The sequence below is a fragment of the Physeter macrocephalus genome, chromosome 7, assembly GCF_002837175.3.
Source record: "Physeter macrocephalus isolate SW-GA chromosome 7, ASM283717v5, whole genome shotgun sequence".
Lineage (NCBI taxonomy): Eukaryota > Metazoa > Chordata > Mammalia > Artiodactyla > Physeteridae > Physeter > Physeter macrocephalus.
In genome coordinates, this window is record NC_041220.1 from 79915533 (window position 1) to 79943313 (window position 27781).

General features: G+C 35.2%; 1 protein-coding gene across 6 annotated transcripts in view; it reads right to left on the reverse strand.

Moving 5' to 3' along the window:
- Positions 1-27781, reverse strand: part of KLHL5 (kelch like family member 5) — an 83013-nt gene that overhangs the window by 45355 nt on the left and 9877 nt on the right. Inside the window, exons 2-5 of one of the 6 annotated variants that reach the window (XM_055086095.1) lie at positions 19128-19601; positions 5402-5584; positions 2464-2600; positions 1731-1927 (exon numbers count right to left, since the gene is read on the reverse strand). In XM_055086095.1, the coding sequence (XP_054942070.1) occupies positions 1731-1927; positions 2464-2600; positions 5402-5584; positions 19128-19510 (900 nt within the window). In that variant the 5' untranslated portion in view covers positions 19511-19601. Of the gene's footprint in view, positions 1-1730; positions 1928-2463; positions 2601-5401; positions 5585-11754; positions 11826-16819; positions 16866-17889; positions 17942-19127; positions 19602-27781 lie in introns of those variants that run through there. The other 5 variants (XM_007102314.4, XM_028492055.2, XM_007102312.4 and 2 more) reach the window with 5 other exon arrangements.

The following is a 27781-nucleotide window of genomic DNA, read 5'->3' on the forward strand; positions in this document are numbered from 1 at the left end:
GTCATTTGTGGAGACATGGATGGACCTAGAGACTGTCATACAGAGTGAAGTAAGTCAGAAAGAGAAAAACAAATATCGTATAGTAACACATATATGTGGAATCTAGAAAAATGGTACAGATGAACTGGTTTGCAAGGCAGAAAGAGACACAGATGTAGAGAATAAAAATATGGACACCAGGGAGGGAAAGCGGGTGGTGGTGGGATGAATTAGGAGATTGGGATTGACATATATACACTAATATGTATAAAACAGATAAGTAATAAGAACCTGCTGTATAAAAAATAAATAAATAAAATTCAAAAAACAACAAACAAAAATTTAAAGAGGGTGCCAGTCTCCTTAAAAAAAAAAAAAAGAAAGGCTTGGGGCAGTGGAAATATTTCAAAGGACTTAATTTAAAAGATGTTAAGCTGATGGTAGGTCTGTACAGTACTGCCCTGTCACACAATCTCTATTTTGTCACTTGAAACACTTTGACATCATAAATAAGAAACATTTCTAAGAAGCGATTACACCACGGGGAGAATAAAGGTTCTGCTTTTGCCTGAGTGCTTTTGCTCACTCACATAGATCCCTACTGTGTTGAACAGAGTAAATCTAAATAATGATGAGGATTATGATATCATTTATTGACTGGGTATACTATGTATCAATTGCTGTTTTAAGTGCTAAACTTCTATTAACTCATTTAATCCTCACATTAAGCTCATGAAGTATGTAGAATTAATCTTCCTAATAGTTACAAATATCTATTCTTATAATTTTTTCCAAATCTCTATTTCTCTAGTAGAAGATTCCTAAAGTACTGCTCAATCCTTTCACCTACAAACCAATTCAATGGAAGGAAGGGGGATGGAGGAGAGGGTAGACAAAAAAAATATCTCCTAAATGTTGACTAAATCAGTAACATGGATAATGATATATGTGTATGTGAATGTTCACATTCTTTCTTCTCTCAGAAGCTGTATTGCCCTAAATGAAGTATTTAAAGCAAAAATTTCAATCACTGCCCAGGTGTGAAGACCCATGTGTAGCAAGATGGTCATTCCTTAAAAATCCACATACCTCCATTCCCCAAATCCCTCTACTATTAAGATGGTGGAGGCTGGTCCCAACAGTATGCCCTCAACATGCCCTTATTTTCTTGCTGTCCTAGAGCAATCTATATCCTTTATCCTCCAGGCTTCTGCATGAGAACCCCCTGTGTTTTATTTTGAGCACATAATTTGCTACAATTAATAAGAACATTTTTCTATGTAGCTAAAGACACTTCTAACATATAGTCAGATTTATCCTTAATAAAAAGTCTCCCTTTCATCCTCCTATCTTCTGTACCAGTACTGCACCAATACACTATAATCACTATGACCAACTTCCATCAGTATGTGGACAATTCTGAAATTCATCCATGTGCTACAAAATAAGCTGTCTGGGGGAAATCCTGCTTTAAAAAGCAGCAGATCTGAAAATCTTGAATGGAATAGTCCTAGGCTACTGCTCTGCTTCCTAGTGGCTATAATAACTTAAGGCTTGACTCATAAATCCAGGAGAAATATTACTTGATGTTTTTTCTCATAACTCAATGAAAATATGACACACTACACAGTGAGCCTGAACCTCAAGACATATGGCTGAGCCATGGGAAGACAGCAACATGTAGATAAGCCTGCAACAATAAGGAATAAGGCAAAGAGCATATACCTTCCTGCTTTTCAAAAAACACATACCATAGTATAATTGTGAGCCACTTTATGCAAATCTGTACAACCTTGAGCATCAGCAAAAGAACGGATTCCAAGACAGTTGGATGGGTGAAGCTGTTTCATTAAAAACTTACAGCATGCTTCCACAACCTGTGAAAGCTGAAGAAGGCAAGCTGTAGATAACAGGCACTCAATATTATCTTCTTTTAATTCAAGGCGGCCTTAATGATAAAAAGAAATCCTATTAACTATGGAATTATATTAACTTTAGTTTATAAGGTAATTGGTGTTAACAGTAATAATTCTAAACAAGAGCTCATTACATGCATTCCAGACATAGGTGATTTAAGACATTCCAAAAAAAAAAGGACTAAACATGAAAAAAAACTATTAGCACTTTGTGACTTCTACTAAAATTTAAAAATTAATAGCTTGTTTCCAGAATTTTTAAAGAATGATTTAATTAGTAATATATCTATTACATATAACTAAAATTTTAAATGCAAAAATTAAAAAACATAACTCACCAAATTATTACATTAACATTTAAAAATATCATTCAATAGCTTAATTATGATAACCATTTTAAAGGTTCTAATATAGAGATTTTAACCTATATACATACCACCAGGGGTGGTGATTATAACAGCAGAATTAACTGTTAGCTGTGGCAGGCTTTATTAAAAGCAGAAATCTGAAATCTAATAATACAACTTAAATCTACAAAGTTTTAAATTCATATTTTCAGATTTATTACCTGTATATGCATACTGAATCAAGGACCATAGTGAATTAGGTTCTACACCTTCCATTTTTATTTCTTCTTGCCTTGCTTCCCTGACATCATTAGTAAACATGGCAGCAAAATAATCTGAGACAGAAGAGAGCACCAACCTAAGAACATATTAGAAGAAAAACAACAAATCAGTGACAACATCAAAGCTGATGTTCATTAGTAAATGCTGCTGCTTTCTTTTTCCTTATTTTTCTTTTCCTTTTTTAAAAAAATTTTGTTACCCATAGAAAGTGTTTGGTACTGAGAAATGCATTTTAAGTTTGACAAATTGCTTTATGCTCTAGCTCCTTCCTTTGAGTAACAAATTACCATTACTGAAAATTTTCTACTGACATAAATGATTTACTCATTCACTACTTAAATATCCCTTTTTAACATCCTGAAAAAAAGCTACAAGCTCACAGCATTAAACTGATGATATAAAACATGGGGGGAAAAATGTAAAGGTTCTTCTTTTTATCACTTTTGAAAATAACCTAAGTTTTTTTTTTAATTGTAGAGGTGGTCAATATATGGAAGACATTTGAGACTGGTTTTAGGTTATTTTTAAAAAAATATTTATTTATGTATTTGGCTGTGCCAGGTCTTCATTGCCACATGTGGGATCTTTTAGTTGTTAGGCATGCAAACTCTTAGTTGCAGCATGTGGGATCTAGTTCCCTGACCAGGGATCGAATCCGGGCCCCCTGCATTGGGAGCATGGAGTCTTAGCTACTGGACCACCAGGGAAGTCCCTAGCAGGTTAGTTTTAAACTTCATGATTTTTAAATTATTATAGTATATTATAATGTTTGTATTTTGTTATAAAATTATATCGTTATCACAATACAAAACTATACTTTGTATTTTGTTATAATACATTATTATATATAAGGTATGTCTCGTTCCAAATTATTGATAGTCACATATAAGCAAAAATAGGTTATAAATATATGTATTTGAAATGTGCATTTTTCATTTGATAATATGTCTTGAAGATATTTTCCATATCAGCACACTTACACAGATTTACTTTATTCATTTGTTAAAGAAGTAGAAATTATGATACAGATAATAGTTGAAGCTCTCTCTGTGCTCCTCTCTAATTCCCTTCACCTCTCTCCCCAGGAGGGCACTGCTGAATCCTATGGTTTGCCAAACTGCTCTCCAAAGAGCTGTGCCAGTTTAGTCTAGCACCAGCACTGCATAAGAGTTAACCTTTCCCCACAATATTGTCGATGTCAAAATTTTGGCCACCTGCAAGGTGTTAAATGGTATCTCGTTGTTTTAATTTTCATTCACCTGATTGTTAGTGAGGTTGAAGGTGCTTTCAAATGTTTTTTGGCCATTCAGGTTTCTTCTTCTGAGAACTGCCCATTCATTCAGTTATTCACTGAACAAATAATAATGCACACCTAATAAATACTGGGCACTGTTCTAAATACTTGAGATGTATTAATACCTTCTCTTATGGAGTCGTATATTCTACAGGGAGAAAAACAATACCCAGCAGAAGTAAATTCTATACTACATCAAAAAGTGATAAGTGCCATGGGGAAAAAAGCAGGGTAAGGACAAATGGGAAGTGGGTTTAAATAGGTGGTCTCATGGGAAGGTGACACTTGAGAAAAGACTTGAAGGAGGTGCAGGAATTAGTCACACAGGTATTTGGGAACAGCATTCAGGCAGAGTAGCAGCCAGTGCAAAAATCCAAAGGCAGAAGCTGCATGCCTGCCACATGCAAGAGACCACAAGGGGGTCAGTGTGGTTCAAGCAGAGTGAGAAAGGAGGGCAGAACGGTAAAGAGGTAATGGCAGGCTGGGTCACATAAGCCACTGTGAGGACATGGGCTTTCACGCTGTGACATGAGGCGGCACTGGAAAGCTTGATCAGAGAAGCAACCAGATCTAAGTTCCATTTTAAAGGATCACTAGGGAGCTGTGTAGAAAACAGAATGTAGGGGAAAAAAGTGCAAACAGGGAGACTAGTTAGGAGTTTCTTGCACTGGTAATCCAGGTGAGATGGTGATGGCTTTCACAAGCGTTGCAGATAAGGTAATGAGTTTTGTTTTGGAAACAGAAATTTGAGATGCCTGTATGAAATTCAGGTTGGAATATCTTTCTAATAAACCCATGCTCACAACATGGACTTTCTGTCACAATATATAGTAGCATCTCAATAAATGTATGCTGAACTGAGTAACTGAAAACTTTAAGACCAAGCCCATTTTTTCTAATTTTACTTTCATTTTGAAGGGTTTAACAAAACTTTTGGGACACAGTATTAATTAGTTTTGAAAGGTATTATTAAAAAAACCTTTGGGATCATAATGGTGATTAACACTGAACAATTAAATATGTAATTATTAGGAGAAAAATAATGAATTGTTATTTATTTGACAGCTTCCATTTCCTTTTCTTACATCAAGAAGTAATATTTCATTTCTGTTAAAGGCTTTTATTCCCTAGCACCACTGCTTTTCGTATTTCCTGGAGGCAGGCAAACAGAAGTTGGAATAGATGTGGCTATTTAAAAACTCAACAGTTTTGCCACTCCATTCCACCAGCCTTTTTGTTTCTAAATACTCAAAGCTCTAATTTCTACTGAGCTTACTGAAAGTTATTTAATAGGTAGAATTAGGTGGAGTGCTGCTCATAGTAGCTGAAATCTATACCAAACAATACTAATTTCAGGCTGGTATGTTTTGTTTTTATGCTTCTACAGAGGGAAAGTGATCCTTTTGGGGTCATTTAATGTGTAATAATTTCATATGCACTGTCTTCTTTGCAGAAACTCCATGAAATATACCAATTTACCAAAAGAGTCCATTGCATAATCAATTAGAACAAGTTACCTCAACATACATAACTAAATGATCAAGGAAATATTTCACACATATAGAAATTTAGAAAACAATTACCTATGAGCTGGAATTCTGCGATCACCAGCAACTAGAATTACATCACATAACTGTTTGTGTCTCAAATAGTTTTCCATCTTTTTGAATGTTTGTTCAGCATGATTAAGGGATTGGAAGAATTCATCTGATGAACATGGCTCCATAGTATGGCAGGATGATAATGTCTGACTGCTATTGGAAGTCCTGAAAAGAAAGAAAACACACATTTTGAAAAGTCGCTAACACATTAAAAATATCTTTCCTATTAAGTCCTTTTAAATCCTTCAAATGTAATAGAAGCAATGCTATCAGTCTATATTAATGAACAATCATTCATCATTTTTGCCTTTGAAAATCAAATGATGGCTCAAACATATGTGTGTCTTGCAGACATTGTGAATGTGATACCTTCTAGTTAATAGCTACACATATTCTTTGCCTGTTCCTGAGGTCTCTTCTCCGGTCAATACGACGTCTCTGCTGAAAAAGAGCCAAACTATATTCATATTGATAGTCATAGCTCCAACATTATATTTAAGGGCATAAGAGATCATTTTTTGAAGGCAGAAGGGAATTAAACTCTTTTGGAGATATAAACCCAAGCCATCCTTTATTTAAAAATGGGTTATGTTCACAGTTCATTTATAACTGTTTAGAATACAAAATATATTATCATAAAATTATAAATAAATTATAAATTATAAATAATTATTAATAGATTATAAATAAATCATTATAAATTATAAATAAATCATTTGATTCTCTGACTAGTCTTCAATAGCCCAGGTAACCTATAACTTAGATTATAGCTTAAAAGAATTTGATGGCCTAACCCAGGTATCTAAAAATTATTTGAAATTTCCAAATTATAATTTGAAGAGTATGAGTTCTATATTTTCATTATGATTCATTGATGGAAATGGTGAAAAAGTGAAAAGACTGGGACTAAGAATGAAATCCTAAACCCACCCCTCTCCCCTAGATCCCTTCTCCAAGATCACTTGAATCAAGTAATCAACATCCCTTGGTTATGCAATTAACTACAAAACCACCGACTATGCCATAACTTAGTTATCATTTCTCATCAGATCTACTTTTAAGGATATAATGATTCTGATAAATGCTTTGTTGAATTAAGCCTCACTATATCGTAAGAGAATTTTCTTAATATAAATATCTAATAATCTTATCAAAAACACTTTGGATCTTTTAAAATAAAGGGAACTGAAGCCAAGGAGATTAAGTGTTTTGCCAAAAGCCAGAGTTTGTTCATGGCAGAAATAGGGCTTTCGTAGAGAATGTTATGTGTTCACCAAAACCTTTTTTCTTTTTCTCCTGGGAATATAGCTAGACTACATTTCCCAGCCTCTCTCGCAGATAGGTGTGGTCTTATGATCGAAATGAACTGTGTCAACTCCAGGCTAGAGTGGCTAAGAGCAGGTGTGTATCTCCCATTCTTTCTTTCTAAGTCCATGTGGACTGAGGACTTATATGGAGGAAGAGGTAAAATATACACAGGAGTGTTCTTAATTGAGAAGACTGTATACACAGACTATACTCACAAGGACTCTCATGTTGATTGAGATGTATCAGTTTCGAAAGTTAGCAGTGCCTCAACTAATAAATATCTCTGCCTAAATCCTCCCAGCCCATTGCATTTTCAACACCATACAAATATGGGTCCTAAAATATGTTCTTTGGGGATAACTGTCAATAATGATAACAGAAGCAAAATATATATTATCTAGAAGGTATATATTGCACACTATGAATATTATTGGTGTAATGACTTGGGAAATCTGGTATAAAATACTCAACTTTACATTTAAGATCATTAGTATAAAAATGTATTGAGTAATGTGTAACTATATGCTGCTTATATAAATAAATGAGAATTAGAAACTATTTTAAAATCTAGGAAAAATGTAACATAAGCAAAAACAAATAATGTTGATCTTGATGAATACCAATTTGAAGATTTAAAACATTTCTCAATAAAATGAAGTTTTATATTGTCAAAATACTGACAAATAATTGAGTATTAGTGATCTAAGGATGAGGGAAGATTAGAACACCTGATTTTTATAAGCCCAAATTCTTTCAAGAACAAGAAAATATGAGGTAAATAAATCAAGTACTTTTTTTTAGGGCTCCTATATTTTGTATTACATTTCTTATACTATATAATAAATTCTCAGTAATGACTAGACAATGAGTTAGTTGAATGTTTTTGAGTGGTAAATTGCCATCATCCAAACATAAATGTTAATCAATGTTAAATTTTGAAAGAACAATAGAACTTCATAACACCAACACCACTAAGTTATTACAGGCTAGCTTTGATGTTGGTATAAACCCAATTAATAAAGAGACCATCTCTTTTCTTGTCAAGAACTTTCAGAGTGTTTAGTTCTTCAGTCTATGACATGAATCAGGATAATCTGGAAAGCATTTCAGCATTTGTGTTCAAGGTCTCATTCCTTAAGACTGACTCAGTAGGTCTGAAGTGAGACCTGAACATCATATTTTTTAAAGCCCTACATGTGATCTTAACACATTACAGGCTGCAGACCATCAGTACACTTCAGGCAAGAGATGGATACATTACACAAATCAACATGTGTTCGACTTACAGATTCAAAACATTGATATACACAATAGATACTTTACTTCAGACTTGTAAACTGAATTTCTTTGAATATTTTAAATTCACTAGTAAAACTTAACAGAATATTTGTTATATTCAAAATGAGCATAAAGGTAAAACATCAAAATTGTTTATATGCATACACATTAACAAAACAACTATTTATGATTCTAAAATAATATTTCAAACTTTTTTTTAAAGAGGTGTTTAATTTTTATTGCATCATCTAACCCTTCTGAGAATCTGTTGAAGCTTTTCCCATATAAATGCACAGTTGCCTTACACAATTTTGCATACAATTTCCGAGGAGATTTTAGAGCCCCCTGAAGCCTGTTCACTAATCTACAAGTTAACAACCACAGCCCTAAAGAGATAGGAGGACCTGTCTGAAGGCATCCAAACACCTAAAAAGAGGTCACATCAAGTGGAGGAACAGGATCTGGAGGTTCTGGAAGGCCTTATGGGCAGGCCCGTCCAAGGGCTGTCAGAGAGACAGCCTCGGCTCCAGGACTTAAGACTGGCTCCCCTGGGCCCACATCCCCTTGTGGCAACTCTGGGTTGGATTCGGGCAGGTCCTAGAAAAGAGGGACCAGCTGTCCTCTTGACCACATTATGCGCAGGCCCGTCCAAGGGCTGTCAGAGAGACAGCCTCGGCTCCAGGACTTAAGACTGGCTCCCCTGGGCCCACACCCCCTTGTGGCAACTCTGGGTTGGATTCGGGCAGGTCCTAGAAAAGGGGGACCAGCTGTCCTCTTGACCACCAACCTTACCCTCTTTGCTGATTTGTATTAGCTCTCTGGCTCCTAAGAATTCAAATTTTCTACTCCTATTTACACTCTCTGCTGAACATTTCGAACTTCTTGATTTGCTTTCAAGGCTTCAGTTCCTATCACATGTTAAATAAACATGTTATTTCAATGTGACAATTAATTCAGAGATTTCTGGGTATAGCAATCACTCCCACTGCTCCAAATGAAGGATCAAAAGAAGTGCAGGCTTCTGATTTGTAGTCTATGGAAAAGCGAAGCTATCCATTCACAAAAGGAACATGAAAGAGGTAGGAACAGAGCTACTCAGGCTCAAAGAGCTGCACAGCTTTCTAGCATTTCTTGTTCTGTTTTAAGAAATTTGGGACCTTGCACATATAATTTTAATAATGGAAGAATTTACGTAAAAAAAGAATTTACTGCATATCCATATAACTGTAGAACCTAGGTATCAGAACCATTGTACACAGAACTTTTACATCTAGAAGGAACCTATGTAGTCATTTAATTCAACTCCCTTGTTTTGCAGATGAGAAAATTTTGAGGCCCCAAATGGCTCAAAGTGATCAACCAAGGACATATAGGCAGCTGGATACAAAACCAGGGATCAGGAGGCATTCAGAATGTTGGTCAAATCACTCACAAAGGAATGGAAATTTTTGCTTACCTTTACCCTAAGGCATCAGTGAGTGCAAGGACCAAGGGTATGAAGGGAGAATGATAGTACAATATGAATGAGGATAATTTAACAATAACAACAACAACAAAAGACATGAGAATTCAGGATCCTAGACAAAAGTCTACTGCTCTGTTACTGCCCCTTAGCTAGGGTTAAGACAGCAAGAGTCTCTTAGGTTTCCATGGGGCAGAGATAACATCTCTATCTCTGGCTAATCAAATGTTTTTAATACTCTGGCTCTGTGTAATTTATAATGTCAGTACTTTCTTACTATTTCTTTTCCTATTATGTGTTTTGGTTTGGAAGCCTGAATTGGAGAGGTATGGGGTACTGATTAAGAGCATTTTAGGAAGGTTCTAGAGCTGTGCTGTCCAATATAGTAGCTACTAGCCCCCATGTGGCTATTTTAATTAAAATAAAATAAAATAAAAAAGTTCTTTAGTTGAACTAGTCATATTTCAAATGCTCAAGTAGCCCCATGGGGTTAGTGGCTGCCAGATTGGATGGTGCAGATATAGAACATTTCCATCATTGCATAAAGTTCTATTGCATAGCGCTGATTCAACTCTGTCCCTATGTATCTGGACGAGTTATTTAACTTCTCTAAGTCTTACCTCCAATAGCAATACAGGAATAAGTAATACATAGTACTTTCTTTTAGAGGATCCTTCATGGGAGGATTATTAAATGAATGCATAACCCTAGCACAGAATAAGTACTCAATCAAGGTAAATAAACTCCTATTAGTAGATCCTTGCTTTTCAAAGGCCAATGGGAAGGCCTGTAATCTCAGTCTTTTGTCTTATACAATGTTGTTTGTTTGGTTGTCTTCCTAAAAAATGATCGCCAACATTATCAATTTTTATAACTAAATTTCCTGATTCCTAATTAACATGGCCTTTAACAAACCCAGTAGACATCCTAACCCACAATATAAACATCTGGGAATAGGCCATTTATGGAGCATTTAAAACACATTTCTCTGTGATTTCTACTAGATCTTTACATGGTAACAGAGGAAATATATCTAACATTTCTGCTTAGTTTTATTTCTTTGATGTTACTAAGATGGTAAGTCATATTTCAAAGAATTGCATCATGAGATCATTCAAATGTTTTGTAACAGACGTTCACTGTAATGAACTCTACATTGCTGGATATTTCCAGGCTACCGGGAAACATTTAATTTTTAGCTTATTGTCCCTCTGCAGTAGGCTATGAATTTGTAAGTCAGAAAATGCCTAAACATAGAAAAGAGGCAAGTATCAAACAAATCAAGTCACCAACTATTTATAGAGTAACTCCTGAGATGCAGCATTGCACCAGTTGTTAGAAACTGGGGATGCAAAGAAGGTATGATTTTTTTTTTTTTAGTGAAGGGACTTAGAATTTGAAGACTTAAGTTTTATAAAGTGGAAAAAAGTAAACAGGAACACTAATACTTGCAATTCTTCAGATTTCACACATCTGTGCGCACACAATATGCACCATGGCCAATACTATCTTTTTATTAGAAACTATTTAGATTTCCTCACTATCATCACCAGAACTTGCATTAGGCTTTCTTAAAGGAGTAATTTTTCAAAAAGAAGTTTTAAAAATCACTTCACAAGAATTATACTGTATATGATTTTGAGTAGGAAACAAGGCTGCACTGAAACTCTAAGTGGTCTGTTTGGCTCACTCCCCAGGTAAGTGATAAGCTGCCTCATAGCTTCTGGCATTCAGAATTCATGCTTTTGCCAAAGTGCAGATTACTATATCATGACTCTTTTGACATCTTTTACACATATTCAAAATCACAAATGTAAAATAAGAATGTAAATTGCTTAGTATAGGCTAGCAGTCTCTAAAAAAATTTTTACGCATATCCTTTTCAGTATACTTTTAAGCATGTGCCCCAATACCTGGATATTTATGAGTTTATAAAAGATATACATATATCATTGTACAATTATTATTTATATTATAAAACAGAAAAAAATAGAGATTTAAAAAATAAAATGTAAATGAACATCCTAGTATATATACATATAATTACCATTTCTCCAACAGATCATCTTGTACATCCCCAATGGGAACGTAACTGCGATCAGAATTTACAGAAAGGAAAGATCAGTATGGGCTGGTGTTCGGAAAGGCAACAAGCAGCCGGTGAGATTTGAAATACATCTTAAGGTTTAGATGAGCAAGGAGGAAGAGGAGTTGGGGTTGTCTCTTTTAAGGAGAGGACAAGGCAGGTGCATAAAGAGAAATGGCAAGAGGCAAAGAAAAAGAATACCTTCACCTCTTCCCTTCTCAAGAGAAATACTTTTTCATTTTGGAATTTAAGGAGTTCTCTGCTGGTCCTGCAGTCAGAGTATCTGTGGTGAAAAGAGTCAAATGTTGTTTATATAAGAATCAGATTTTCTTAAACAATAACCAGTGTGAAGGAGAAGGGCCAGTGGGCCCTCTCATACAATGCTGCTGAGAATTAAAAGAGGAGTAATGTTCCTGAGATAACTTTGAGAATACAGATCAAAAACCCTAAAAATGTGCACACCCTTGGGACTTTATTCAGAGGAAATGGTCATCTGTATGTAGAGATCTAACTATGGGGAGGAGGTTATCACAGGTTGTTTCTAACAAGAAAATATTGGAAACAATCTAAATTCCAAAAAAATTAGAATATTGGTTAAATAACCAAAAGGTATGTCTGTGCAAGGGAGAATGATGCAGCCATTCAAAAAGATACGGGAGAACATTTAATGACATAGCAAGCTGTTTTACTGGACACTGCTTTTGCCTATCCAGGATTCTTACTATGGTAACAGACCCATCTCGACCTTTTGGGAAACCACACATACCCTACCTCAGTTCACAGGGCTTGGGCAGAGTTGAGTCTTCCCCCTGGGCAGAGGTGAGCAAGGGACTGAGGCCTGGCCAACAAGAGTATCATATCTTCTGGTTATAATGATTGATTTGGGTGGACATAAGATCCAAACAAGACCAATGAGAGTCCATTTCAAGATGTTTGTTGGTACTCTTGGAAAAGAGTCACTCTCTTTCCATTGAGGAGGTTAAGCTGATAAAAAGTAAACTTGGAGCTGCTAGTGGCTTTTTGCTACCACAAAGAAAGCCTGCCTAAGGAAATGCCATCACAAAGGAAAATAGATTCTAAAGAGGGGGAAAAAAAGGATTTCTGGTGTTGAGTATCTGGATTCATCATGTCTAAAGTTGTTTGAGTTTTTATTTACTTATGTGAATCAAAATGTTCTAGTTTTTGCTTGTCAGTTTGAGCTGGGCTTCTGCCTTTTTTGACCAAAAGAGTCTTAATTTTATGTTTACATTAGGGCAAAAAAGGTTACAAAATAGTATGTACAATAAGATTCAGATTTTTATTCTAAAAACATAATTTTATTCTATACTTACCTAAAATATACTGGAAGGATACTTCCTCAAATTGTTAATGGTTATTATTTTGGGTTGGCAGGGTAATTTGTAATTTTTGTTTTTCAATTTTTGCTTATCTCTATTTGCTCACGTCTCAGTGGTAAAAATAGTAAATAATATGGGAAAAAACTCATGAAAAAATTAGATCCAGGGCTTCCCTGGTGGCGCAGTGGTTGAGAATCCGCCTGCCGATGCAGGGGACACGGGTTCGTGCCCTGGTCCGGGAAGATCCCACATGCCGCGGAGTGGCTAGGCCCGTGAGCCATGGCCGCTGAGCCTGCGCGTCCGGAGCCTGTGCTCTGCAACGGGAGAGGCCACAACAGTGAGAGGCCCGCGTAACGCAAAAAAAAAAAAAAAAAAAAAAAAAAAAAAATTAGATCCAAAGATTCCGAAGAGTTCTATCCAGCTGTCCTCACCTCTTGCACCCTGTTGATTATAACCTCCAAACCATTCTTCACATCTACCTCAGTAATGAGTTTTAGCTGGACACATGGCTACCCAGGCAGAGACCACAGCTACGCCTCCTTTGCTACTAGTTGTGGCCATGTGACTAGGTTTTCAACAATGACACGTGAGCAGAACTGATATATGCAACTTGTATTATTTGCTTAACGTCCTCCCTTTTCTTTCTTTGGTCCTTCCCATAGGCTAGAATGCAGAGGTGGAGCTGAGGAAGCTTTGACCATAAAGAAATAATAACACCCTACAGGATGGAGAAACAATATGGAAGCAATCTGGGTCTCTGAGGGAACTTGTGTAGCAGAGCTACCTGTCTGCCCTGGGCCACTTCCCCATTTGTTAGCCGATAGAGAAATAAACTTCTATTTTATTTGAGCCACTATATTTCTGAATCTCTTTGTTATATTATCTTAGCCTATTCTCTACTAATATATTCCCTAAAGTTAAATGGCCAAATTATATGGTTCTGTGCATATGAGTGATTATGTGGGGTGTTTATGTGTGTGCATGTGTATCATTGTTTTCATGCTTAATATATCTTATTCTAAAAATGTGAAACTTCACTACCCAGTTCCAACTAGATGAAAATAAAATATAAGCAATAAGTGTCATAAAAGGTTCTTTTGCCTTAAAAATCTGGACTTATAAAGACCAGTTGTGCAACTGTAATGCTCAACCTTTTTCCTAAGTTGATTCTTTCTAGGAACTAATATGATTCCAATAAATTTCTATTCTGTTTAAACCAGCCAATTTCAGTTGCTTAAAACTAAGAACACTGATTGATACAGTGTACAGACAGGCTTTAGAGGGTTCATGAATTCCTTGAACCCCATATGAAATATTTAACACACACATGTGCACATATGCACATGTATGTGCACACACACATACAGACGGTTTTCTGGGGAGAGGTTCCATGGCTTATGTCAAGGGAATCCATGATATGACTTGGGCATACATGTGTGAGGGAGGACAATGCAATACATCCTTCCCAGATACAAGTACAATATAGTTGAACTTCTTTGCCATCTCTGGAAGCAAAATTTTTTTCACGTGGAAACATATAAGATTTTAATTTTAAAGTGAACCAGAATTAATAGAATGGTTCAAACAAGGAGATGTAGAGACAACCTAAAGAGGGTCAAGAAAAAGGAGATAGCACTTGAGAAATGGTATATTATGAAGATAACCCCTTGTTGGGAGAGGAGAAGGACCTAAATGCCTTCAAGATGAGTCAAAGAATAGCAAATCAACTGACAAGGTATAGAAGAGTTCAAGGGTACCTGCAGTTGAAACACAGAGTAGCAAACAATGGATAAGATGTATCGGATGACTGTGGGTAAAGGGTTGTGGGTGTGTCGAGAGATTATGCCTGTATGCCAGCCAGGGTTGGCTTTTTCAAGAACCAGCCTGAGAAAATTAGTTGAGGAGAGAAAGTGAAACTGGATAGATTGAATCATTAACTGTTATGTTGATCCAAGTTGAACTCAGTGATTAAATGAATAGTCACAGAGAACTGCTTACTGGTATGTGTGCATGAAATCTACATGTTAATCGTTTGGGTTCAAAATGCAGCTATTTCCAAGTGATCAAGGTCAATATCAACAATGATAAGTTAGATTGATGATATGTATCTTTGATATGATATGCTGAAAATGGTACTTTACCTTTGTGGTCTTCCTCCCTAAAACTCATTATCCCCCACCTAAGCATGAGAAAAATATCAGACAAATCCCAACTGAGTAAGACATTCTACAAAACACCTGACCACTATTCTGCAAACTGCTAAGGTCACCAAAAACAAGCAAAGTTTGAGAAACTGTCACAGCCCAGAGGAGCCTAAGGAGATATGATGATTAAATGTAACTGTAATCCTGGACTGAAACAGAAAAAAGGACGTTAGGATGTTTTCTGTAACAGAAAAAAGGAAGTTAAGGAAATCTGAATAAAGTATGGGCTTTAGTTAATAATAATGTATCATACTGGTTCAACAGTAACAGATATACCACATTAATATAAGATGTTAGTAATAGGGAAAACTGGGTGTGGGATATAAGGAACTCACTATACTACCTTTGAAATTTTCCTGTAAATCTAAAACTATTGTAGAAATATAAACTTTAGTTTTTTAAATGCGGTTTCATTTTACTTACTAACCTTGAGCAAGTTACTTACCCTTTCTGTGCCTCATTGGCCTCATCTCTACAATTAGAATGATAATAATAGCAATCTAACTCAGAAATTTGTGAAGACTAAATGAGGTAATATAGTACTAAGATGCTTACAACAGTGTCTCACAGATAGCAAGTACCCAATCAATATTAGCTATTACAATTTTTGGATATTTGTATAGAAGTATTTTATACATATTGACTAAAAATAGTCTGATATATAAAATATTAAACCCTAACTTTATAAACAAAGGTTGAAATAATGAAAATTTCTCCAATATGTCAATATTACATAATTTCAAAACTGGCAAATCCAGTAAAGTGTAAACCGTGTTTAAGCTACGGTCACATGGTGAGCCACTATGTAAACCTGGCTGGCCCTGGTGAAAATTCATCCTGAGTTAAAGTCATTGGAACCTACTGCTCACATAGGTCACAACTGTTACTTAGGGTCTAAAATTCCTCATGGTATAAAAAACAAAGTTTGTATTTTAATAACAAAGTAATGACTTAGAGATGATTCCATAGACAAAGAGTGGCTAGGCTATAGATCCAAGATCAAAGTTAAAAGATAAGAAACTTTCAAGTCACTTAGATGTGTGACAGCAGAAATTACCGTAAGTCGAAGGCTCAGGCAGACATATCTCCTACTCAGAATACAAGTGGTCAAACAAATTAGAAACATATGCTGCCTCTTAACTTTTTTTTTTCCGCGGTACGCGGGCCTCTCACTGTTGTGGCCTCTCCTATTGCGGAGCACAGGCTCCGGACGCAGGCTCAGCGGCCATGGCTCACGGGACCAGCAGCTCCGCGGCATGTGGGATCTTCCCGGACCGGGCACGAACCCGTGTGTCCCCCGCATCGGCAGGCAGACCCTCAACCACTGCGCCACCAGGGAAGCCCTTTACTTCTGCTTTAACTTTTCTGGACCCACTGTAGGGGTTATGATTCGGTGTATGTAAAACCACTAAGTTGTCTTCCCTTTTTTCTAATAACTCAAAATTTCAATCTAAGTTCTGAGGTCTATGCAAGTATTATGACCGCTTAAATGAGAAATTCTTCGTATATTGTATGTATTTCCCCACCATGTGATATCAATCTATAGTATACTCAAATGAAATGTTTACTATATATTTTATTTTTGCAAATATTATATAATGAAAATAACTTATTTCCAAGTTATATACAAAATCTGATGAATGTCAGTGTAGCTTCTTTTGACATTAACAGTGATAGTTTTTGATTTGTTTACAGTACAAGGGCAAACACGTAGAGACTGCTTACTTAATCAAAAAGCTGGGGGCAAATAAATTTATCCTCATAACGAAGATCAAAGACTCAGAGCTGGAGGACTGAAGGAGGATGTGAGAATTAGATGTATTTAATCTAGGGAAAAAATGGAAAAGTAAAAGTATACACACAAATGACGTTTCTAAAATCTAGAATGCTTTTTACTTTTTTGCAATAAGATGTTGGGATAGAAATTTTAAACCACCAGGAATATTAAATTTCTTTGACAGATTTCCCCTCTTATATCTAAAAATCAAAGATATGTTCTCTAAGTACATTTTATTTTTGAAATAATATTTTAGAAATAGTTTGGTCACTGCAGATGTGAACTGTTTACTCCCATCTTATTATTTACTTTCTCAATCTTCTTGATTAGCATTTTAAAAATAACTACATTTATTTTAAAACATAATTTTCTTATTTTTATAACTCCTACAACTAAAAATGACAACTGTATTTTCTTGAAGTATGCACATAGCTACCTCAGTAAAAAAAAAAAAAATCTTTTTCTGTCATAATGAATATCCCATCAAGATGACACTTTAATATGGATACTAAAGAATAGATTAACTTAATTTCAGTAATCATTAGCTATGCAAACTACTTCTGTTAAAGGAAGTCAATTATAGTGACATATGTGTGTACAACATTTCTAAGGTTATACATGTATATAAATTTTATACTCACATATGCATAATCTCTCTAGGTAGTAGATACATGTTAAGATTTTCATAACTAATGCTGGTAAATGAATGAATGTTTTGTTTTTTTTCTAATTTTGTTGGAATATTCTTGATACATTGCATTGGTTTCAAATAAAAAGATGATTACTCTTTGGTTTCCCACCAAATGGGAATGGTTTTATCCCAAAAATGATAAACCCTGAACCTTTTAATATATACTTTATTCTTTTTATGGCAACAAGTATCCAAAGAAAATACAAAACAATGAAACCATATTAATTCAAATGATCTCCAATTAAAATTATTCGTGGCTCCTATCCCCTTAAAATAATGCTAAATCATGAACTAATTAAATTTTAAAAAATTAAATACACTAGTTACCTATGTAAAGATATTCCCCTCTCTCCATTACACAAATGATTATAGAGGATTGTTCTATATTTGTTATTATTCCAGCATCACAGTTCAGAATTCCATATTCTGAAGATTAGAAGAGAAGGCGGTAAATATCCCCAAGTAAAAGATATTTGAATATACGAACTCATTTTGTCTCCATCTCTTATGATGCCTATATTAATAACCAACATACAAATTACAAGTGTTATCAAAACCTGTAAAGAAATTTTAAAAGAAAAAGGATCCAGTAATTAATCTAGAAAAATATAAGCCTTTAAATATTTTTGAATGAAGATGAATCAGAAAGATGACTTTTAGGCCCTAACTTGTTACATAATATGCTATAGTATTTATAGTTTAAACTGATTAAGAAGAAAATTCATTTCAGAGGTAAAGCCTGGTTCCACGGCTAAAGGTGGATAAAGTCATTATGAAATTACCAATTTTTAATTTTCTCTCCTCAAACTCATTTCCCCTCCTTTTTGCCCCCTTTTCACCAGCTGACTACATCTAGCTCCTCTATGTTCCCTTACACTCTCCTGAAGGAATGTCCTTCATTTCCCTAAATAGCACAATTTTCAGAGAAGTGAAGGCAACAGGAATTAGTAGCTGTCATCTTAGAAAGAGACATGTTACTGTATTATCTGAATTAGTCTGGAGGGCTGCAACATAGGACAAAGAGAAATAACCATAAGAAAAATATTATTGACAACTACAATGGTGCAAAAATTATTGGCAACTACAATCTGCCTCTCCTCATAAAACCTTTCATTTTCATAAAAATTTAAAAATGACTCTATAATTTGTTGCAAACTAAAATGTCATAAAAATTTTTATACTATAGAAATGTCTTCTATAATTTTGCTATGAATATAGAAGATAAACGAATGAAGCAAAATGCAAGGCAATGATGCATAAAATTGCTACCATGTATTATTTTCAAGGCAGAGCCAGATCTATATAGGGAACACAAGATATTTCAAAATGAAAGCTATTTGTTGTCTTTATAATTTTACAGAATTAAAATCAATATTAGAACATTTTTTTAAATCCCAGCAAAAGTACCACATATACATACCAAGATATTACGTATGTGAATATATGTAGAGGTATATATATATATATATAAAATCATAGATTTTAAATAATAATACTAAATTATTTTAAACAGTATATAGAATATACCCCCACACCCCATTTCCATCAGTAAGAAAATAATCAACCTGCATGAACTGGAATCAGATTCATTTTCTTCTTCACTAGTGCCATCATCCACTTCTGGTCTATCCAGCCAGTGTGCACCGCCACAATCTTCTGCTGTAAACTCAAACGCAGGGACTTCAGAGGTGGATGCCATTGGCCAAGAAGGTGAATTCTGAAAATCCAGTTGGCTGGACCTTCGGTAACCAATTGAAGCCAAAGGCAATTGTAGGCTACACGGATCTAAAAACTTTCTCCCACTGTTTGCTCCAGTCTGTCCTCGATTCCAAAATTCTCCCTGCTGGCTGCCAACTGTAGAATTGGGAGATGATGCTTGATGGCTAAACCACCTCCATCTGATTTTCAAAATCTGCTTCACATCAAACTCTTTACGAGAACCAGACATCCTCAGAGAAACCAAGTGATCGTCTAGGCAACGGGCAAAAAGCACTGCACAGAGATTTGTGCATCCAACCAAGACAAGAGAAGTATATGCCCTGTTGTACACAATAAACAAATTGAAAGGAAAATAAATCACATTCACATATATATCTACATTTACTTTTATACCAATATATCAGATTATAGAGAACAAAGGACAATGAAAAAAAGATGAAACACGGTGGAACATTCCATTCAATCAGAGCAAACTCTCATCCACCTATCCTGAAACAGCTAGACCACTGTCCCCTACTCTCCTTTCCCTTACTGACCATTAGCTCTCACAAACACTGACAGCATTCATTAAAGTCCTTTTAAACGCAGAACACCACCCCCTTTTCTTAAACCACAAATGACAGAGACAGAAAGCACTATCCCGTTGCAGTGTCTCAGTCTCTGCTGCTTAGTATATTAACTCTTTTATTGCTGAAACAAGAAATGTATTCCACAGCATTTTCCTTTGTACTTAAAAATCACTGTAAAACTAAAATGTTTCTATTTTTATACTAAGTTCCTAAATGAGGTATCACAGAACAACAGGTTGTTTTAAAGTTTTTTAAAATTAGATGAGTTATAGTGATTTTCAAGCTGGCTCTTTGGATGCCGGTCAGGAAGAAGGAGGAGTACAAAGGTGGGGTTCCCGTTCACTGCCCTCCACTTCTATCTTCTCCCTTCAGGAAAGGAGTGTGTTTCATTAATATAGTAAGATCTGGGTAAGACTTCATCTGACCAAAGAATATTGAGAAGACTAAGAAGAAAGAAAAGTCTGAAAACTACAAAGGATCAAAACATGACAGTACTTATTCTTTGTCAAATAAATGACCTGAAGTCCATATTGCTCTATAATTAGTATTGAGCCACTCTAAATTACTACAATAGCCAAATTTCTATGACACTACTTAGGAAAAGGAAAGTGTGTCTCAAGAAAGCTACCTAGGACTGGGATAGGATTATTTCTTGGGTGTTTAAGTACCCTGATGGTGCCCTCTGTTGTTAGCAAAACAAAGCAATGGTCTGAACATGGTTACAGCTAAGGAGAATTGATAAAGCAAATAAAAATCTATCAAATGCAATCAGATTTTAAAATATTGAATGGTTATTGTAAGCAAGACACTCTAAAGGCATTATGGGGGAACAGATACATACATCTTGGTTCCTACCCTCAAAAATAATTAAATCGAGTTACTGAAACAACAAAATTGATAACTTAAGTATAAGAAATATTATAATGCTGCAGTATTAACATTTTTTCATCTACAAGAACAGAGTTTGAGTTTTCAGGGTGCTCAATATCTCGTGCTATATCAAAATGACAAATGACAAAATGACAAATAAATGACAAAAAAAGCTGCTTTGGAGGCTTACAAAAATATTGTGAGGCATATCTTAACCTTACACAGCTCTTTAGGAGAATAAAAATTATTCAGAGAAATAAGAATAATAGGCATGAAAAGCCATGTATAATTTTGTGCCAAATACTGTAGGACAAACCATAAATACTATAAGAAAGAGAAAGGAGATATCAGGATGGTGTGAGAAGGCTTCTAAGAATAGTAAGAAGTTTTACAGCCAGAATGATGAAAGATTTTATAAAGGAAGAAAGATATTAACAAAGCATGAAGTGAGCATACTGACAAAGAAAGAGGGGGGAATATCAGTTTGATCAGCCAACCAGAAATACCTAATTAATATTAGGAGTAATAAGAGATAAATTTGGATGCATAAGATGACATAAAATGCCCTGAACACACATCAAAGGTGTAAAGGCTAGCAGGCAATGTTAAGTGGACTGTTGAACGGGGCAATGTTTTAGAAAATTAATTTGGCAGTAGCATGCAGTATGCATTAGAGAGTGAAATGACACCATTCCCTCTCCTCTCACCTCTGTCAGACTCCTTTTATCAACACCCTCCTAACTCCACTCTACCTATCCAACTTTGTTTCTAACTATTTTCCAAACGGACACACTGCTTCATCAGTTAAGACAGAGTCTACTGTGCTTCCTGTTTTACATGCTGTTTGTGTCCCAATTTCTCTGGTTTTGAAATCCCACTCATCCCTCAAGGTTTAGCACAGATACTGCTGCCCTTAGAAAGGCTTTTCAAATTACTCTAGCCTTGTGGTTCTCAACAAAGGTAGCACCAACCCTCTGCTCGCACACCCCAGAAAGGCTTCTGGAAGTAGGGGGCATGGATTTTTAGTTGTTGGAATGACCAGAGAGGGCTATGGGCATTGAATGGGCAGGGGTCTGAGATGGTAAACATCTTGCAGTGCATGGTATAGACCCACACAATGAAGAAATGCCACTGTAGTAGTTCATAATGATCTTGCCATCACTGTCTTCATGCAAATAAGTATTTACCAAGCATTTACATGTTTAAGGCACCACAAGAGGTAGAAAAATAAATAACAAAGATCTTTCTTTAAAGAGGGCTATACTCTGGTAGAGAAAAGGATAATTAAATGAACATTACAAATAAAGAATACATTTTAATATATATAATTTTATATAAATATAATTTCAAATTTTAAATTCAATCTGCCAATATGAGAACAATTACCAGAGAGTCCATTTACACTGTGCCAGCTCCAAAAGCTAATTTTAATTGTTTTGCTGTTTAGTTGATTGGTTGGAGCCTGAACACAAGAGTGGACTTCATTAAAGACCACTGAGATGGGCTTCCCTGGTAGCGCAGTACATAAGAATCCGCCTGCCAATGCAGGGGACACAGTTTCAAGCCCTGGTCTGGGAAGATCCCACATGCTGTGGAGCAACTAAGCCCGTGCGCCACAACTACTGAGCCTTCGCTCTAGAGCCCGCATGCCACAACTACTGAAGCCCGCATGCCTAGAGCTTGTGCTCAGCAATAAGAGAAGCCACCACAGTGAGAAGCCCATGTACCACAAAGAAGAGTAGCCCCTGCTTGCCCCAACTAGAGAAAGCCCACAATGCAGCAATGAAGACCCAATGCAGCCAAAAATAAATAAAGTTTTAAAATTTTATTTAAAAAGACCATTGATATGCAAGATATTTCCCGATATAGAGAAGAAATACAAAGATGTGAACGTTAAAATGTTGTACCATGCCTCCACTCCCAAGAGGGGCCAAAGACCCTCTTCACCAAGATAGTGAGATATACATTAAATAAATACCTCTTTAATGTAGTAGCTCTTCTGAGTAGGCTAGAGATGCAGGTGGGAGATTAGCCACTGAAATAGGCTTTCTGATTTTAAAGGGATACTAGGATCTTGGGTTGACAAAGGCCAAGTAGCAGCCTTTAACCACTGCTATAATAGTCATGGGTTTGGTTACATGCATACATACATACATACGCATGTATATACAAAAGCTCACCGCCACCCCAACCTTTTGTATTGGTGGACTCATACTGCGTGCTTTTTTCACTGAGACACTTATTTTGTCAATCTTCCTCCTTCTTCCTGGTAATCAATGTTGACAGCTTGGTGTAGAGCCCTTCACACCTTTCTCTTTGTTTATTAAAACTCATATTCAAACTTATATACACATATATAGGAGTTTTTGTTATTGTTTTATAAAAGAGATTATACTGTATACATATTTTTGGCATTTTGCTTTTCCCACCAAAATTATATACATGGAAATATAAACTAATAATGATCTTTTTAATAGTTGCATAATATTCCATAATTGTAAAACACAATTTATTAAACTACTTCCTTACTAGTGGGCATGCAGATTGATTTCAGGTTTTTTTGTTTTATGCTATTAAGATAATGTTGAAATAAACATCCTTGTGAGGCTTTTGTGTCTCTGGAATTTATTCACAGGAGTGGAACTGCTGGGTTGCAAGTATGTGCATTTTAAATTTGAAAAGATAGTTTACTTTCCTGAAATTTATATTTTCAAAAGTAAAGTGGCTGTATCCTTCTCATTCATTTTCACAGGCCCACCAGTCAACAATAAGTATTATAATCTATATATTTCTAATATGAGCCCTCTATTATCAACATCATTTTGATATAAACCACCCTTTTCCCACTGAATTGAAGTATTATTTTTGTTATGAATTTTAACAATTCAGGATGCTAATTCTGTTGCACCATTTGTCTATTTTTATGCCAATATTAGTGTTTTAATTACAGTACACTTACAATATGTTTATTATTTGTTAAAGCAAGTTCCCATCTCCACATATATTCTTTTACAATAAATTTTAAACTAATTTTGAATATGTACTCTTCTATATATACTTTAAAATAATATTACCCAATCCTCTCAACAAAAATCTCCAACCCTAGGGACTTCCCTGGTGGTCCAGTGGCTAAGACGCCATGCTCCCAGTGCAGGGGGCCCAGGTTTGATCCCACATGCTGCAACTAAAAGATCCTGCACACGATTGGCACAGCCAAATAAATAAATAAATAAATAAATATTTTTTAAAAAATCCAACCCTATTGAGATTCTAATTGGAATTGCATTAAATTTGTGTATTAATTTTAAGATGGTTGGCATTTTATGATATCAAGGCTTCACATCCAAGCATATGTTTTTTAGTTTGTTCAGATCTTATGCTCATTAGTAAGATTTTTAAATCTTTTAACTATAGGTCCTGTGCCTTTCTTATTAAAATTTTTATCATGTTCTTTTATTTTCTCTTTTTTCACTGTTGTAAATGCAATAAATTTTTTCTAGCATTTCCACATGGCTATTGTCATTATAATAAAAGTATTAAGTACATTTATCTTATATCCAGTCCATTTATCATACTTTCTCATTAGCTGTGATATTTTTAAAATTAGCGTTCATTTCTTGATAAGTTAGAGGCAACTTTGAGACATCTAGGGGGAGATGTCAGGTAGTTGGATAAATGTTCCTGGAGCTCAGATCCAAGCTCCAAGTAACTCTAACAGATAAAGGCAAAGGACACTAGAAGGAACAACCAATGAAGTAGAGGAAAATCAGCAGCCTATGGTGTTAGGCAAGTCAAGGGATAAAGGTGTTTCAAAGCAAAAGCCATGGTCACAATGTCACATGAGAGGTTAGGTACCATGTGCAAAGAAAAATGTCCACTGGAATTGGCAACATAAAAATCAGATAGGAGCAGTTTCAGTAAAGGGTTGGGGACCAAAGCCAGACTGCAGTAGGTTGAAGAGTTAACGGAAGACGAGAAATAAGAGAGAACATGTACAGACAACTCCTTCAGAAAATTCTGCTCAGTAGTGAGGCTGTGGAATGAGATTACAGCTGGAAGAGTTGAGGAATCGAGGCAATGGATTTGTTTTGCCTGCTTGTTTATTTGTTGATTTTAAAAACACAGAACATATTAGAATGATGAGAATGATCCAACAGGAAGGTGAGATTGATGATTGCAGGCGGAAGCACTGGAGCAAAAAAAGTGAAGACTCTGATAAAAGAAAAAGGAACGGCACCTAAGCACAGTGGATGGCTTGGATAATCATTGTAGGTGGGATATTTCCTCTATTGTAAGATTTATGACTTTCTAAATGCATTGATTATTTAAAAAGGAAAGAAAAGACATGCACTAGTCAGTCTATTCAAGTTGAAAACCAAATAAGCCCTCTAAAAGGAGTCATGAAATAATAAAGATTAGAGGAGAAACTAAAGAATTAAGAAATGAAATTACAGAATTAGAGATCTAGCTCTTTAAAAATTTGCTGGTACTGATGAATTGGGAGACTGGGATTGACCTATATACACTCATATGTATAAAATGGATAACTAATGAGAACCTGCTGTATTAAAAAAAAAAAAAAAAGAATCCATCCTCCAATGCAGGGGATATGGGTTTGATCCCTGGTCGGGGAACTAAGATCCCACATGCTGTGGGGCAACTAAGCCCGCACACCTCGACCACTGAGCCCGTGTGCTCTAGAGCTCACGCGCCAAAAAAAAAAAAAAAAAAAAAAAAAAATTTGCTGGTATCTCCTCTTACCTCCTAGCAAGTTCAATCAAAGAAAAAACAAATCAGAACTTAGAACGAGGATAACACGACCATTAAAATAGAATATTTAAATAAAAGACTTAAAAAATAAAAGATCACTATTGCAACAAAAATTTTAAATGTCATATTGAATAATGGAAATGATGACAAATGGAGAGAATTTACACAAGCAAAGTTGGAAAATACTCCTCAAAGACAGAATTTGCTCAAAATCCTTTATAGCTAGGTCTCTAACAATTTTTGCCTAAGCTTAAGCCTGTCTAAGCATGGGTATTTGGGGGAAAAATCTTTAACAAAATACATTAAAAAATGATCTATTGGGCTTCCCCCGTGGCGCAGTGGTTGCGCGTCCGCCTGCCGATGCAGGGGAACCGGGTTCGCGCCCCGGTCTGGGAGGATCCCACATGCCGCGGAGCGGCTGGGCCCGTGAGCCATGGCCGCTGAGCCTGAGCGTCTGGAGCCTGTGCTCCGCAACGGGAGAGGCCACAACAGAGGGAGGCCTGCATACCACAAAAAAAAAAAAAAAAAGATCTATTGATAAAGTAGCTTGTTATAGCCCCCCGATAGAAAGGGGTTTACAGAAATATTTCCCGGCTTTAACTGAATTCTTGGGCCAAATACTTTATGAAAAATATGTAGTAAACTTAAGCATTAAGGTTTTCATGGCATGGAATTCAGCATTTATTTAAATAACACTTTTTCTTCTGTCCCATCAACTTTTACTATACAATATAATATTGTTTCGCTCAAAAATTTGTGCATTTCTGATGAGAAGTCCTTCCTAGGGTAATTATTTATGAAAGAGCAATACATACTAAAAGGCATTACATTGTTAAATTATCAAAATGGTTTGCACAGGCTACTCTATATAAATTAGATCCCTCATCATTCTCTATCCCCTTGACCCTCTTGATTTTTTTCACAACACTTATCACCCCCTGGCATATTAGATGTTATTCCCTTATTATTACCTTTACCCTCACTGCAAAGTTAGTTGCAGTACAGCTTTGTTTGACTCACTGCTATAGCCCTAGCACTTAAAACAGTACCTGAAAGACAGGTGCTGAATAAATATTTCTCTAATGAATGAATGAATCCAATAACTATAAGAGCAATAATAAAAGATATATACTTATGTACATTTTTGAAATTATAAAATAAACTTAAGAACCAAATGTTAAAAGAATATTAGAAAACATTTACCTCTGGTGACAAAACTTTTTTAGTATTTTTTCAACTTAAGAAAAAAATCACAATATATTACTCAAAGAATTTCTCTTTTCTATTTCATTCTTTAGGCATAAAATTTGTATCACTTTGAAATCTACTGGCTAAACAGCAGATATCTTTTCAGACTGACATTTCTTTCTTCAAAACTGATTATCAAATTATATTCTGTACCTCTTTCTTGTTTTAATAACTTTGCTTTACTTAAATTTGAGATACAAAAGCTCACACAGTATTTAAAATAGGTAAGTGTCAGTTATGAATACATTTTTAAAAATGTAATTAAGGAATCCACATGCAATTTCTGCTTCAAAACTTCTCAAATGTTAGTTTGTGAATTTAAAAGATGACATTATTCAATATGACAATAGCAACACTGAGATGTCATTAAGATAGACTGCAGATGAGCTCACTTCAACAGTATGGCTTTTAAAGCTATGGCTTCACTCAACAATTTAAATTACAACCATTTAGTAACCTGTTTATATGTGTAATCATTATTATACAAACCTCTCTTCACATAGAGTTTTTAAGAAAACAGTATTTGTTTTATGAGTAATCAATTTTAATGAATCTATTCCTATAGTCTTAAGTGTATACTACATATTGCATAAAACACATCAAGAATTAATTTTATTGTACTAACTTAGCAGCACTTCACCTCCCCAATTTTCCCCTCAGCTATAAAAAGAATAAGTCACAACACATGATTTCAAAGAACCCTTTAAAGTTTGATAATTCCAGGACACTTTTAAAGCTCTGTCAAATTAGGTCTTTTATGAGAATGTGGCTTATTTAAAAAATTTGAAGACTGATATAATTCCACTAACATTTAAAAATGTATGACAGCAGAAAATGTCAGTCAAGTATTTACCCGGGTTAGGAAAGATTTGAGATTTAATTTTAACTTTAATTCCAGAAATAGATATTCTGTACCTCTTCCCCAAACTCATTGAAAGCAAACATTATAAATGTAAAAAAAAACCCTGTATTTATATAAACTCAACAAATTTTGCTATAAGAAGAAAGAACTCAAAGATGAGAAAATAGACAGTAAAATCCAT